This window comes from Doryrhamphus excisus, chromosome 4, assembly GCF_030265055.1.
Source record: "Doryrhamphus excisus isolate RoL2022-K1 chromosome 4, RoL_Dexc_1.0, whole genome shotgun sequence".
Lineage (NCBI taxonomy): Eukaryota > Metazoa > Chordata > Actinopteri > Syngnathiformes > Syngnathidae > Doryrhamphus > Doryrhamphus excisus.
The window spans coordinates 19210380-19224853 of record NC_080469.1 but is presented as its reverse complement, the minus strand read 5'-3'; the positions used below and the strand labels follow the sequence as shown (position 1 = coordinate 19224853).

Here is a 14474-nt window from a genome sequence, read left to right as displayed (position 1 = left end):
GTTTTGATATCCTACCCACAAGACGTTGGTGTGCTGTGTGAACGATTTAACTCAAAGTGAACAAGAGTATGGTTTTTCTGCCGTGTGCGTTCTCATGTGTGACACCACATACGCCTTACGAGAGAATCTTTTCCCACAAAATGAGCAACTAAAGGGTTTTTCTCCAGTGTGCGTCCTCATGTGTGATATCATGACCGTATTCTGAGAGAATCCTTTACCACAAAATGCACAGCGAAAAGGTTTTTCTCCCGTGTGAGTCCTCATGTGTCTCACGCTGTTTGACTTGCGAGGGAATCTTTTACCGCAAACTGAGCAGCTGTACGGTTTTTCTCCCGTGTGTGTCCACATGTGTCGGGTCAAATAGCTCTTAAAAGAAAAGCTCTCGCCGCAAACCGAGCAGGTCAAGCGCTTTTTACCCGTCTCCGTTCGTGAGCATTCAGGGCGTTTGTTGCCAGTGTGAGTCCAAACATCGCCGCTGCTCAAAGGTTCTTGGGCCTCAGGAGGTGTGGCGTCACGATCTGATAGCGGAGCCAAGAGGTGGTCTGCTCGTGGTTTCTCTTCTTGGCCGTCCGTCTTCACAGAGACACCGGTGATTGGCAGCTCAGTGAGATCGGCCTCCTCCGGCCCGAGAAGACACTCTCCCTCCCGACTGATGCTTAGCTCCTCATCTTCCTCTTTAACGTGGGGGGGCTGGGGACCCTCTTTCTCTTTAACGTTGGGGGCCTGGGGACCCTCTTCCTCTGTAACGTTGGGGGCCTGGGGACCCTCTTCCTCTGTAACGTTGGGGGGCTGGGGACCCTCTTCCTTTTTAACGCTAGGGGGCCGGGGATCCTCTTCCTCTTTAACGCTGGGGGGCCGGGGACCCTCTTCCTTTTTAACACTGGGGGGCCGAGGACCCTCTTCCTTTTTAACGCTGGGGGGCCGGGGACCCTCTTCCTTTTTAACGCTGGGGGGCCGGGGATCCTCCCGCTTCAAAGCAGAGCGGCCCCACTGCGGCTGAAGGGAAACTCCTTGAGCAGCAACCAGCTGCTGGACGTCTGCGTGACACCAGCGACACAAACACATTTTAGCTCAAGTCTAGTCATGTTAAATATCATATAGGCCATATAACGTATATAATATCCAGCTTTCAAATAAAGCATATTCCATATGATTTAGTTTTTTGAATGAAAATGTAGTCACATTTGAGTCAGTCTTGGTGGAGATATAATTCATGTCAGTAAGTATAAAATAAAACCTAGAGGTGAATATAAAACGAAATGTCGGTGTACCATATCTTAAAGGGGACCAATGATTCCTTTTTGGGCCCTTTGTATTGACTTGTGGACTCCTATAGAGCCGCTACACGCGCGCTCGCTAAACATGGTAGCAGAGCTCGGGGGAGGCCAGAGAGCGTATCGGGCCTACCGCCACGGCCATATAAAGGAAGCCCGCCCATGTGTGACAACACACGCGTCTAGTTTTACCACACCCTCTGAAAGCGAGCATTCAGAGCCATCCCAGATGTCTTCAGGGATCACTTCCAAATACGTAAACCTCATGATCTGAAACGTCTAAGACCAGGATCCAACATTCTAACGTCATCCATAGCTCAAAAAAGTGGAAAAAGCATCATAGGTCCCTTTAAGAAAGGCAGCAATAGCAGGCATTTTAACACGAAATTGTTTATTTCAGGTGCAGTGATAGACTTAAAGAAATACACACAGGACATTTGTAAATAACGACATCACATTTTACGGAAACATTATCATATTTTATATCATAGCTACAAATAGTTCCAAAGTTTTTGCATGTTTACGTTGTTTGTTGCATGCGGTGACCAGTCCCACTTTGTTAGACGGTCCTTGAAGGCGCCATCTCACTTTCTCCCACCCTAATATATAATAATGTGTGCAAACTCACGTCCATTCATGCTAGCATGCTACCTTTTACCACACACAGCAAACAGTGACATACTAATCCTCTGCTGGCTGCTGGGGAGTCGTGGGAACACGAGACGGTCCGTGGGTTGGGAACCGCCGTCTGTAATTTTTATTTTAATCAGCGGCATAGAAGTGGAAATGTTAGCTCCGCATCCGTACTGACTTCCTGATAGGAATTCACTGGCATGGATAAATGCATCCAACCTGTTGTTGAATAGCTTCTGCATCATTTTACAGAATGGTAATGGTTTTATTTCATTTGAACATGCATCAGATTACAATTGAATGCATCCCATAATCAGTTCACAGTTCCACATGTCCAAAAGGAGTAGGAAGAAGCAAAGCTTATTAAATCCTACCCCTCCATCTGGTACTTTTACAATCAGTAACTGTTACATTTGTTCACTTCCTGCTTTCCATAATACAGTTTAAGGTTGTTGTTTTTTTGAATTTTTAAATTTTGTAATTTTTTGTCTCGTACTGAAGTATGAGGTGATATAGCCATCCAATGACATAATGGGTACCATAGTAAGTGTCAATATAGTGATATATATAGCACATCATGACTGGTTCAAGACTCTTCATCCTTGTATTTAGCAAACATCAACTGCTTGTATTGTTTCTTGAATTGGCTCATTGTTGTGCATTGTTTGAGGGTCTTACTCAATCCATTCCATAGTTTGATTCCACATACTGAAATGCTATGGCTTTTTAACGTAGTCCTATATAAGTGTTTCACATTTAGTTCTTCCCTGAGATCATATTTCTCCTCTCTTGTAGAGAAGTATTGGATGACATTTTTAGGTAATTGGTTATTTTTAGCCTTATGCATTATTTTAGCTGTTTGAAGATGAACTACATCAGCAAGTTGAAGTATTTGTGATTTTAGAAATAAGGAGTTAGTATGTTCTCTGTAGGCGGCATTATGAATTATCCTTACAGACCTTTTTTGCAGTACATTAAGCGAGTGAAGATTGTTTTGAAAAGTTATTAGCCCATATTTCCACACAATTAGTAAGATATGGTAGAACCAGAGAGCAATAGAGTGTGGAGTGATAACTGATTGAGAACAAATTTTACTTTGTTCAATATTGAAATATTTTTCATTTTTTTGCAGGAGTTTGTAAATTGGTGTTTGTCTCCATTTTTAATAATTGGAACAACCTCAGCCGTTTTGATTTCTTGGGGGAATCTTCCGGTATGAAAAGATAAATGACTGATCTACGACGGCGATCTCCGATCTCATTGATTACCGTTTTTATACTTTCCATTTGGATTCATTGACAACCAGATGATGTTTTTGCTTTACAATTTTTGACAATTTCAGTTGATTTCCTTTTTTGTTACATTTGTCAGAAACATAGAATTAGGATTCCGTTCTATAGTTTCATTCCATTCCTCCCTTGTTCTCTGTTTTGGAATCCCTTTCTATTCTCTATAAACAACATGTCTTTGCTTTTTCTTTACAAATGCCAATAAGTAATGCATTCTAAGATATTGTCAATAGCAACTGACATATTCTTTACCACTTTGGTGTAGTTGTTTGTAGGTGCTCATTCATGAAGACGTTTGTACCTTTCAGCTTCCTCTCTGCTTCATTACAGTGGTCTTGGATTTCCTGTTAGTGAACTTGACGACGACGACGGCCGTGGTTCTGTTCCTGCCATACAGCGGGTCGAGTCCATGGACTGGATGTCAACATCGATCTCTTAAATGTTAGCAAACCAACCACACACTACACCACATATGTCAGAGTCAAGGCCCGCGAGAGGGTTTTACCTGGCCCGCGTGATGATATTAATCTATTATTAGATTCGGCCCGCAGATAAACTGTACTACATTTCCCACAATGCAACAGGGACGCGCGAGCGGGAGCACAGCGGGAGGCGGCTTAATTTATTCAGCAGTCATTCAGCATCAGTCATTAGCATAACAGCAAAAGTTAATTTACAGATACCCATCAACAGTGGCAAAACGGAAGGTGGACGGTGAAAACAGGGGCTTTCAAACAAGGTGGGAGTTGGAGTACATGTTCACAGAGGTAGCTGGAAAACCTGTGTGTCTTCTATGTGGAGAAAGTGTGGCGGTGATGAAAGAATATAATATGAGACGGCATCATGAAACAAAACACACAGACAAAAACAAGATTCTGGACATGGAACAAAGGCTACAGAAGGTCGAGGAATTAAAACGAGGCCTCAAATCTCGACAGAGTCTGTTCAGAAAAGCCCAGTCACAAAGCGAGGCTGCTGTCAAGGCCAGTTTTATTTTGGCAGAGGAGATCGCTAAATCAGCCCGGCCATTTACAGAGGGGGGTTTTATCAAAAACTGTATGCTTAAAGTCTGTGACGAACTTTGCCCAGACAAAAGATTTTTTATTGTATTTTGAGGCAATATTTCTTTTTAATTATTTCAGTTGAGTGAATGATAGAAAATTGTTTATTATTTATTTCTTTGAAGTTGCCTAAATTCAGCCCATTTTTGCTAAATGAGAGAATATACTGATGGTGCCTTAAATAATATCACTTCATTTATGTTATGAGTTTTTTATATAAAGGACATTTGTATTTTGTGCCTGCTGAAATTAAAAATGAAGAAAATATTGCTTTATTTATCCAATCATATTGTAATATATTTGTTATGTTTTCAGTAGGTTAAATTTTGGTTTTAATGAAGATTGGACAGTCCGGCCCTCGGCTTGTGGCCAAATGTTTTATTTGGCCCTCCATCCATTTGACTTTGACACCCCTGCACTACACCATCCGTTTGGTCTGCTTCCTCCCCTTTCCTGACTGGACTGGCATAAGACCTGGGTTTCATCCTCAGCCCTGTTACTATGATGTCATTCATCCCTGTGTTCTGATTCATGTCATCCATTGTCATTTTCAGCTCAATGATTTTATCTTTCTCCTCAACATAATATAAATGTGACTATAGGGGTGTTATTTCATGTCTAGAGGGCTCTAATCATGTTAAAACTGTTTTTTGAAGGTGGTAAACAAGTTTTGTGTGTCTTGTTTTGTCGACTATATTGGCTAAGAGGAGTGTAATGGTGACTATAGGGGTGTTATTTCATGTCTAGAGGGCTCTAATCATGTTAAAACGTGTATTTGGAAGGTGGCAAACAGGTTTTGTGTGTCTTGTTTTTCTAGTGTACAAACGTAGGTAATGCAGTATAAAGGTGTTCATGTCGAGAGGATTCGAATAATGTTTACTAACCATACTCCCATGTTTCGGGAACAATATATTTTCTCCTCAAAAAACGTTTTTTTGGTCAAAGCTTTCGCCATCGAGATCTTATTAGAAGACGAAGGTGCGTTTAAAGACCTCATGGTGAACATACCCTCGATTCGTCGCCCGGTGTGAGTCTTGCTAGCACCTTCCAGTTGTCGTCGTTGTCGCTCGTTCTGTTCTTTCGTTCGACAAAGTTCCTCCTCGTAGGACGCCATCGTTCTTTCGAGCAGGCCGAATATTTCATCAGCTGCCGCCATGAGTCGCTCCCTTATCAGGTCCCTCAACATGTTCGACTCCACCGGACACACACCGAGTGTTGCTAAGTTAGCCGTCTCTTCGAACTTGGATTCTTCCATTCTTCTTCGATCGAGACTTTACGGCAGCGCAAGCATTCGTGACGTCACGGCGGCTGCCATCTTGCGGCGATATTGAAGACTGCTCAACATGGCGACCGAGGAAGAGAGAAGAGCGAAGAGGTCACACAATCGGAATCGTGTTTATTTTTTAAGTGGCCTTTTTTTTACTATAAGATAAAAAGCTCAGACAATACAAACTCCTTTCCATAACGAATCATGCACACTCCTGCAGTTTAAAATAATAACTTTAATTTTAGCTGCCATAAGAGCGAGCGTTGAGTCCAATTTTACATATAAGTGAATTATGATGTTAAATTGATGAATGTTAAGATGTATTACTGTTTCTGTAGGACTTGTTTACACTGACATGTGGATGGATTCTCAAGCGGACCCAATATTCGCTTATGTTTATGTTTCACTAAGACGTTATGATTGCGGCACATTCAAAAATACAAGAAAGAGGAAAACTCAAATGAAAACGTCGGGAAAAAGTCATTATATTAGGAGGAAAAAGTAGCATAAAGTTGAAATATTAATGGCTAAAAATGTTATATTTTGAAACTCATATTCTGGTAAACAGAAATGTTGGTATTGCAATATTACAAATATTACAACAGTAAAGCTAAAATATGAGCATAAAGAGGGGGGAAATGTGATGTAAAAATATTATGAGCATATAGAAACCTGTAAGACAAAAAATAAATACGAATGTAAAAAGACATATCAATAATACGCTTTATCACCCTAACGAAGCTGAGAGCCAGGCTGTTCTTTAAAGATCAAAAAAAAAAAAAACATCTCAGCATATGGCTCCCGGATCCTTAGATTTGCCCCCCCAATCTGGGATCAGCAGATGATCAGGTTGGACATGACGCTGGGATGATTCGTTCATTCATTTTCCGCCGCTTATCCTCACCATAGGCGAACCTTGGCCATGAACGGAGCCAACTGACGCATGCGTCCTAGCGTGTTTTAGCATGTTCGACTTGTGAGCGAATCTCTCGCCACAAACCGGACAGCTAAAAGGTTTTTCTCCCGTGTGCGTCCTCATGTGCGCCTTCACGTTTGACTTCTGAGCGAATCGTTCGCCGCAAACCGCACATTGAAAGGGTTTTTCTCCCGTGTGCGTCACCATGTGCATGCTCATCGTGTACTTCCGAGAGAATCTTTCCCCGCAAATGGAACAACTGAAAGGTTTTTCCCCCGTGTGCTTCCTCATGTGCGTGGTCATGTTGGACTTTTGAGCGAATCGTTCGCCACAAACTGCACAGCTGAAGGGTTTTTCTCCTGTGTGTATCCGCAGGTGTCGAGTCAAATAGCTCTTAAAGGAAAAGCTTTCACCGCAAACTTCGCAAGTGAAGCGTTCTTTACCCGTCCGCTTTTTACAACATTTGGAGCGTTTGCCGTCAGCGCCAGTCCTCATGTCACCTTCAGGGTCCGCGTCGCTGCTCAAAGGTTCTTGGGGGTCGTCCCAGTCATCATCCTCAGTGTCGTCACTATCTGATCGTGCCTGCGGTTTGTCTTCTTGATCTTCAGTCTTCACACAGACAACAGTCAGTGGCAGCTCGGTGACGTCAGCCTCCTGCGGCCAGAGAAGACACTCTTCCCCCCGAGCGGACCAGAGTTCCTCCTCTTCCTCTTTCACACAGAAGGGCTGGGGATCCTCCTGATGTGTCGCAGGCGGGCGTTCTTCTTGACGACCAACTGGCCGTCTGACATCTTCGGGACACAAGCAACACAAACACAGTTAAGTATTAATCAGCCTCTGGTCCTGATTAGACCTGGTCCACTTTGAAAACCACTAAGCTCAGACTTCTCAAACCTGGACTGGATTCAACGACAGACCCCAACCCAAAGACTCACACAAACACAGTTTGTGATTTGTGGAACCTTTATTCTACTTGTGAAAAGGCGATAAAAGGTAGAGCTTCCTGTGTCTCCAGCCTGGAGTCTACGTTAGGCCTGGTCCACTTTGAAAACCACGAGGCTTAGACCTCTCAAACCTGGACTCCCAAGACTTACAAAAACACAGTTGGTCATTTTAGTTGCGTAGACTAGAGTTGAAATATTCAAGAAAAAAAGTCTTATTATGAGCAAGATATTGGAAAAATTAAAAAACAGCAAAAAAAAAAAGAAAATGTCTATCGAGGAAAGTCTTTTTTCGGGGATAAAGTCCAAACTACAAGATAAATTTAAAGTTGAAGGTGGAAAATTGAAAAAAAAGTGTCAAAATATGAATTGTAGGAGAATAAAGTGGTCATACGAGTGAAAATGATACCGTTTTAGTGGCAGAGTTGAAATATTCAGTCAGAAACAAAGAAAACAAAGTCAACGGAAAGACCGCTTGGGGAAATATTGGAATACTATAGGAATAAAGTAATATATTTCTGGTTTCTTTTAATATTTGGAATATTTGGAAAATAACCACCAACAGAGTTGCTGGGACATATATATGTCCCCTGCAGGACGACAAAGCAGAGATTCTGCTTTTAAGTGAAGAATAAAAACAATGTCTTTGCATATTTACAAAACATCCAAGTGGAAAACTTGCATCCTTGCATTTTTCACGATGTGGCCCTCACTGGGAAATCATTTGGACCCCCCCTGCCTGAGATTCCCCCCGAACGACCGCATGCGGCCAATCTTGGTCTCCCCTTTCTGAGCATTTTATTGTGTCGGAATCCACCTGATGCTTTTCTGTGACCAGCTGTCCTCGGAAAAGTCTGCCTTATACATGTGAGACATAAGGGAGGGTTAGAAAATTCACTAAAACAACAAAAAGTCTGTTTGTCCTCTGAAGGGACGGAGCTAGGGGGTGGCGACTGCGGACATAATCGGCCCTTCAAAGGAAGCGTTTCCTTTTCATGTATCGTTGAGCTTTGAAAAGTAAAGCTGAAGCAGGGGATGCTCATCAACCTAAAACAATCCTCCTTTGTGTGTGTGCATGTGTGCCGTGTACGTTTTCTTATAAGAGAAGCTTTTCCCACAGATTGAGCAGCTGAACGGTTTTTCACCGGTGTGCGTTTTCAAGTGTGACAGCATGTGTGCCCTCTGAGTAAATCTTGTTCCGCAAAATGAGCAACTAAAAGGTTTTTCTCCCGTGTGCGTCCGCACGTGGGAGACCATAGATGAGTGGTGAGAGAATCTCCTGTCGCAAACTGCGCATCTAAACGGTTTTTCTCCCGTGTGAGTCCTGTTGTGCGACACCAAGTGTGCTTTTTGAGTGAATCCTTTACGGCACAGCGAGCAACTAAAAGGTTTTTCCGCCAAGTGCGTTTTGACGTGCGTGATGATGCTGGACTTTCGAGAGAATCTTTTACTGCATTTTGAGCAACTAAAAGGTTTTTCTTCTGTATGCACTCTCATGTGTGACACCATTGTAACGTTTTGAGTGAATCTTTTATCACAAACGGAGCATCGAAATGGTTGCTCTCCGGTGTGCATCTGCATGTGTCGAGTCAAATCGCTCTTAAACGAATACGTTTTAGCACAAACGGAGCAGGTAAATCGTTCTTTACCTGTCTTCTTTTGAGAGCACTCAGAGCGTTTATCGTCAGTGTGAGTCCTTGCATGGCCTTCACGGTCTGTGTCGCTGCTCAAAGGTTCCCGGGTGTCGTCCTCTGGATGCTGAGACGTTCCGTCATCACTGTCTAAGAGCGGAGCGAAGAGGTGGTCTCCTTCAGCTTTTGATGTCATGTGCCGTGGTGAGCTACTGCGCGGAGGCTCCGCCCCTCTGTTCTCCTCACTTGAGGACGCAGGTTTGTCATCAAGCGCTTCCGTCTTCACAGAGACACCAGTCGGTTGCAGCTTTGTGGGATCAGTTTCCTCGGGCCACAGAAGACACTTTCCCTCCTGAGTGGTCCAGACTTCCTCTTCCTCCTCTTTAACGTAGGCGGGCTGTGGATCCTCTGCGGATCCTGTGGCGCCCCCACCCCCTTCTTCTTCTTCTTCTTGACGACCGAACAGCTGCTGGGCGCCTGCGGGACACAAACAACTAGTTCAAGCATATTCAATGATTTGTTTCTTTCTGCTTTTCCTGATTACGGAGTGGCCACAGCAGATCTTTTTGATCCGCATACTGATTTTTGGCTTGAGCTCTTTGTATATGATATGATTTTATTAATATTATATATTAAGTCAAAGTCTGGAAGCAACCAACCGCTGCAAACGGGGACGTTTCGGTTTTTTATTTGCACAAATTCATAATAACATTCATCATCACAAAGTAGTTCTGGAAAGATCTCCAAAATGTTCTTCTTAAGGCGGGTCGGGTGGGGGTCCGCACAGGGCAGCCATGTCCACATGTTCCAAAACAGACCACGCTGAAGCTGGCTTCCAGTTCGACACAAGGGAAGTGTAAGGTGGAGTGTGTTTGTCCATCCTTCCATCCTGCCGTCCTTCCATCGCTAGTCCCGGGGGAAGCAGCCTCCCCCGTCCACCTCCTCCAGCTCCTTCCCCAGACCAGCTCTGAGGCGTAATCCCTCCAGCGTGTCCTAGGTCTGCCCCAGGTCCTTCCACCTTTTTGTCTCACTTCTTAATGCAATAACATTTGAGCCATTTCAGATAAAACATAGCTGACACGCTGATTTGTCAAACTTACGTGTGAAAATGCCATAAAGGCGCAATTAGATGTTTTTTTTTTTCTTTTTTTGCAACTTGTCCACATTAGACCCGGTCCACTTTGAAAAACCACTAGATCTAGACTTCACAAATCTGAACTGGATTAACCTACAGGCCGCACGTATTCATGAAAACACAGTTTGTGATTTGTGAAATCTTTACTGTATTTGTGAAAACCAATAAACGCACATTTAAACGTGTCCATATTAGATCTGGTTCACTTTGAAAAACACAAGGCCTCAAACTCTCAACCTGGACTGGATCACCCAAGAGAACAAAAGGTTGATAAAAACACAATTTACGTATTTGTGAAAATGCAAAAAAGGTCCTGTTTTCTACATTTTCCGCCCGTAGTCCATATTAGACCTCGTCCACTTTGAAAACTACTTGGTTTAGACTACTCAAATCTGGACCGGATTAATCTACAGAGATTAAAGGTCCATAGAAGGTTCATAAAAGCAGAGTTTGTTTGTGAAAGGTCAAATGTTTTCACATCGAGAAGTGTGCCAAAAAACAGTCGCTCTGTACATGAAGTTAATTAACACAAAAGTAATCCAAAACCAAGAACACACAAATGCCATTTTTTCGGTATATTTGTAGTCTGAAGGGGAAACAACTCCATGTGGGGGGCGCCTTTGGGAGGGGGGGGGGGGCTATAATCCCTCCTCACGCAGGAGGAATACAAGGAATACATTCGTGTGTCCGACTATTTTAACCACACCATAAGCGACAGAAAGTGAATACGTCAACATACCGACGATGTGTAGCACCGTTCGAGTCTTGCTAACAGCTTCCAGTTGTCGTCTTTGCCGCTCGTTCTCCTCTTTTGTTCGACAAAGTTCCTCCTCGTAGGACGCTATCGTTCTTTCAAACAGAGCGAATATTTCGTCGGCTGCCGCCATGAGTCGCTCCTTCACCAACTCTTTCAACATTTTGGTGACTGAAACCACACGGGAAAAGGTTGCTAACTTCTGCCTTGTTTTTCCTCCTCCTGCCGACTTCCGCATTTTCCCGTCTTCAATGGCTGCTTTACGGCCGCTTGAACGCCCATTGCGTCACACCGCTGCCATCTTGCGACGGTATTGAAGTCTGCTCAAGATGAGTCCCCATAATTTTTTTCGATGTTTAAATTATTGACATCGTCCCTGGATGGTTTGTAGTTGAAATAAGCATATTCCAACAACAAGCCATTCCTAAATGCTATTTATTTATGCCTCATCAAATGTCCCTTACAGTTAAGGCGTGACTGATTCCCATATTCAACACATATCATATATAACACCCGAATACTGTGGCTTTTAAATGAATAACAAGTGCTGACAGTTCAATGACTCCAAGTGGTGCCTTGGTTAAAATCGTTCGTCCGTTCCAGAAGGTCCGACTGAAACCAAAACGGACTCTAACCAAAGCAAATTTTCCCACAGAAAATAATGGAAATGTAAAAAATCTGCTCCAGAGAGCCATAAATGTAAACAAAAAACACTTTTTATGGACAATAATTCAAATTTTACATGCAGAAAAGAATGAAAAAATAATTACACTCAACAAATGAATGGACAACAGAACATTTAACATCACTTGACAGACTTTTGTTGGGAAAAAAACCCCACAAAAGCAACAAAATAAGAAAATAAACCAATATAAACACACAGCAACAAGAAAAACACGCTGGAGGGATTATGTCTGTCTATGTACGTATGTACATATTTTTTCATGCTGTGGTGCCACGCCGACTTCCAACCACATTGAAGGATGACAAAGAATCATCTCGTTGCGCTTTGCTGCTATAATGGAACGCAGAGATGATAAGCTGCCATGGGATTACTGGGGGTTTGCCAAGAACCAAGCGGTCTCTGATCAGAGTGTCACAAGACCTGCTGAGATTCATCATGGACCATAAATCGATCCATCACCAAATAAATGAAGACAGACTGGATGGTTTTCCGGGTGTCAGCACATACTTCCACATGTCAAACAGACAGGAAGAGGCTTTCAGCACAGAACAACGGCATGACCAGAGCGAGCCCTTTGTCTCTGCGGGTGGAGGCGTGGCCGCTAGCATACACACAACAGATTTTCATACTTCTGCCATGTCTTTTCCTCCACAGGGGTAACTTCTGCAGACCTTCTCAGCCTTCTTCTCTGCATATTTTTGTCTCCTCTTTTCATTTACGCTTCTCCTCTCCTGAGCAGACATCGATGCTCTTTGAGTTCTTTTTGCCTCCCTCCACTTCTGGACCTGACCCTGTGTAGATTTAGTCGGCCTTTTGCTCGGCGTTCTCGATGTTGCGCTTCCCGATGCCTTTTTCCTCTGCCTGTACTTTCTCGACCTTTCCTTTGCCAGTTTCCTTTCACGTTCCTTCTGTTCTTCGGACCGACTCAGCCGCCATAGCTGACACCGCAGTTGGTCGCGCTCCTTCTGCTTGTGGTACCTGTCAGCATCGGCTTTCAACCTCAGCCTGTACTCTCTTTGGATCTCTGCTTGCGTCTTCTTTGACTTGGGGGCATTTTTCCCGTATTCCCGCTCTGCTTCAGGAGACGATTGCCGCTTTGGCCTTCCGGGATTCATCTCGCCGTAGGGTCTGTAGTTGAGGAAAAAAAGAATTGTACCGTAAGACATTTTCCATGGCGCACTGCGGTCCGACACGCGAAAAGCGCCATCAGGAGCACGCTCTTTTCCGTTCCATGACTTTTGTTTCCACCCCGTGGGAGTTTTGAAACTTTTTTGTGCCCGCACGGGAAGTTCGTGCTTGACAATATTTTCCCGGCTGACATCATGGACGTGCTGGTATCAATATCAAAGATGTGAGATGCTGGCTGATAGAATGGAATGTTTTGCTTGGTATTGGCCTGATGTCAGGTATGGGAAATGTGTAGACAGACAGTCGTATGAAAACATGCACAAATCGCCCATTGTGCAAGCCATTCCCAAGTAAATGTGCTCCATTCTAGTTAAATAAATCACTGTACGCTCATGAGTATGAAGAAACAGTTTGAAAGACCAAAATAACCGATACATGTCCAAAACAGGAGCTTACGTTGGGTTTTGTGTCCACAGAAGACGGGGAGCCCCTTCAATAGGTCCTGGTCCCTCGAAGGCTGCTACGTCACCTTCCTGCTCCTTTATCCGGCGTTCATCCACCTCCTCCCCTGATAGCTCCATGTCTGACTCCAGGGAGCGAGACGTCATGTCCCTGCTGTCTGATAGCGGCGCTAAGAGGTGGTCCACTTCTGCTCCATCTTCAAGGCCTTCAGTCTTCACGGAGACAACAGTCAGTGGCAACTTGGTGAGATCGGCCTCCTCCGCCAGGAGAAGACACTCTCGTTCCTCTTCTTCCTCTTTAACGTGGGGGGACTGAGGGAGACCGATCAGCTGTTCAACGTCTGCAGGGCATAAACACTTCAGCTCAGACATGTGAAATAACCAGCCTAAAACCTCACGTATCCTTTAGACACTCATGAAAAATTTGGTGACTTCCAGTGAAAACAGGGAGCTTCTCAGTGGAGCTTCTCAGTGAAGCTCCAGTGTTACCGCTGACATCTCTGCTCCAAAGTTTTGGCAGCTGCAGAAAATACTGAGGTGTAATCTCACGCCCAAAATGTGTCATTTTATAGGAATAGCATGCTAATGTTATGAGGTGTCATTTTAGTAGCGTAAAGATCAAATATTAAATGACAGGCATTCAAAAAAATCAAATTAAAAAATGATATAAAATTAAAAAATGTAAATATCATGAGAAACATAATATTTATTTTTTTGGGGGGGGGTGATTATATTATGAAAATAAAGACTAACCTCATAATTTTACGAAAAGAGTGAAAACAACAGAAAAATGAGGGGGGGGGGCACACACACCATATTTTGTATATTGTTTATGTTTTTGGTATAATTGTGACGTTAGAGTGGTGGTCTTGGGAGGGGGGTGGGGTCGCTGAAATCCCCACTGAAGGCCAAAGTAGGAAACGTATCGTTTTATCGTTTGTCGCTACGCTACTGCTGAAGATTCTTGTACGCAGCCGCAGCAATCACGGCGCCAAAGTTCCAAGTAACGGGGTCGTGAACGTACCGTCGACGTGCAGCCCAATGTGAGTCTTACAAACAGATTCCAGTTGTCGCCGATGCCGCTCCTTCTCCTCTTTTGTTCGAGAAAGTTCCTCCTCGTAGGACGCTATCGTTCTTTCAAACAGCGCCAATATTTCATCGGCCGCCGCCATGAGTCGCTCCTTCACCAACTCTTTCAGCATCTTGGCTGTTTTGGAGCGGCGACTTCTATTTCAGGCTTTGTTTATTTCGCCCTAATCCTTGCTAATCGCTTCCTCCTTTGACTTCTTCGATGGAGGT

General features: G+C 43.8%; 3 protein-coding genes across 3 annotated transcripts in view; all 3 read right to left on the bottom strand.

Annotated features, from left to right (window-relative positions):
• Positions 1 to 5503, bottom strand: part of LOC131127612 (oocyte zinc finger protein XlCOF8.4-like) — a 6027-nt gene extending 524 nt beyond the window's left edge. Inside the window, exons 1-2 of the mRNA XM_058069671.1 lie at positions 5266 to 5503; positions 1 to 1037 (exon numbers count right to left, since the gene is read on the bottom strand). The exon at positions 1 to 1037 is cut by the window's left edge and continues 524 nt beyond it. Of these exons, the coding sequence (XP_057925654.1) occupies positions 52 to 1037; positions 5266 to 5443 (1164 nt within the window). The 5' untranslated portion in view covers positions 5444 to 5503 and the 3' untranslated portion in view covers positions 1 to 51. The remainder of the gene's footprint in view (positions 1038 to 5265) is intronic.
• A 167-nt stretch (positions 5504 to 5670) lies between these two features.
• On the bottom strand, positions 5671 to 11273 carry LOC131127596 (RB-associated KRAB zinc finger protein-like). Its single transcript, XM_058069651.1, has 3 exons — positions 10887 to 11273; positions 9031 to 9489; positions 5671 to 7231 (listed from the first exon to the last, which is right to left on the bottom strand). The coding sequence occupies exons 1-3, from the start codon at positions 11137 to 11139 to the stop codon at positions 6405 to 6407; spliced, it is 1539 nt and encodes a 512-aa protein (XP_057925634.1). The 5' UTR covers positions 11140 to 11273; the 3' UTR covers positions 5671 to 6404.
• Positions 11274 to 11352: 79 nt separating this feature from the next.
• On the bottom strand, positions 11353 to 14474 carry LOC131127617 (trichohyalin-like). Its single transcript, XM_058069677.1, has 3 exons — positions 14200 to 14474; positions 13171 to 13516; positions 11353 to 12714 (listed from the first exon to the last, which is right to left on the bottom strand). Exons 1-3 carry the CDS (start codon positions 14375 to 14377, stop codon positions 12210 to 12212), a joined length of 1029 nt encoding a protein of 342 aa, XP_057925660.1. The 5' UTR covers positions 14378 to 14474; the 3' UTR covers positions 11353 to 12209.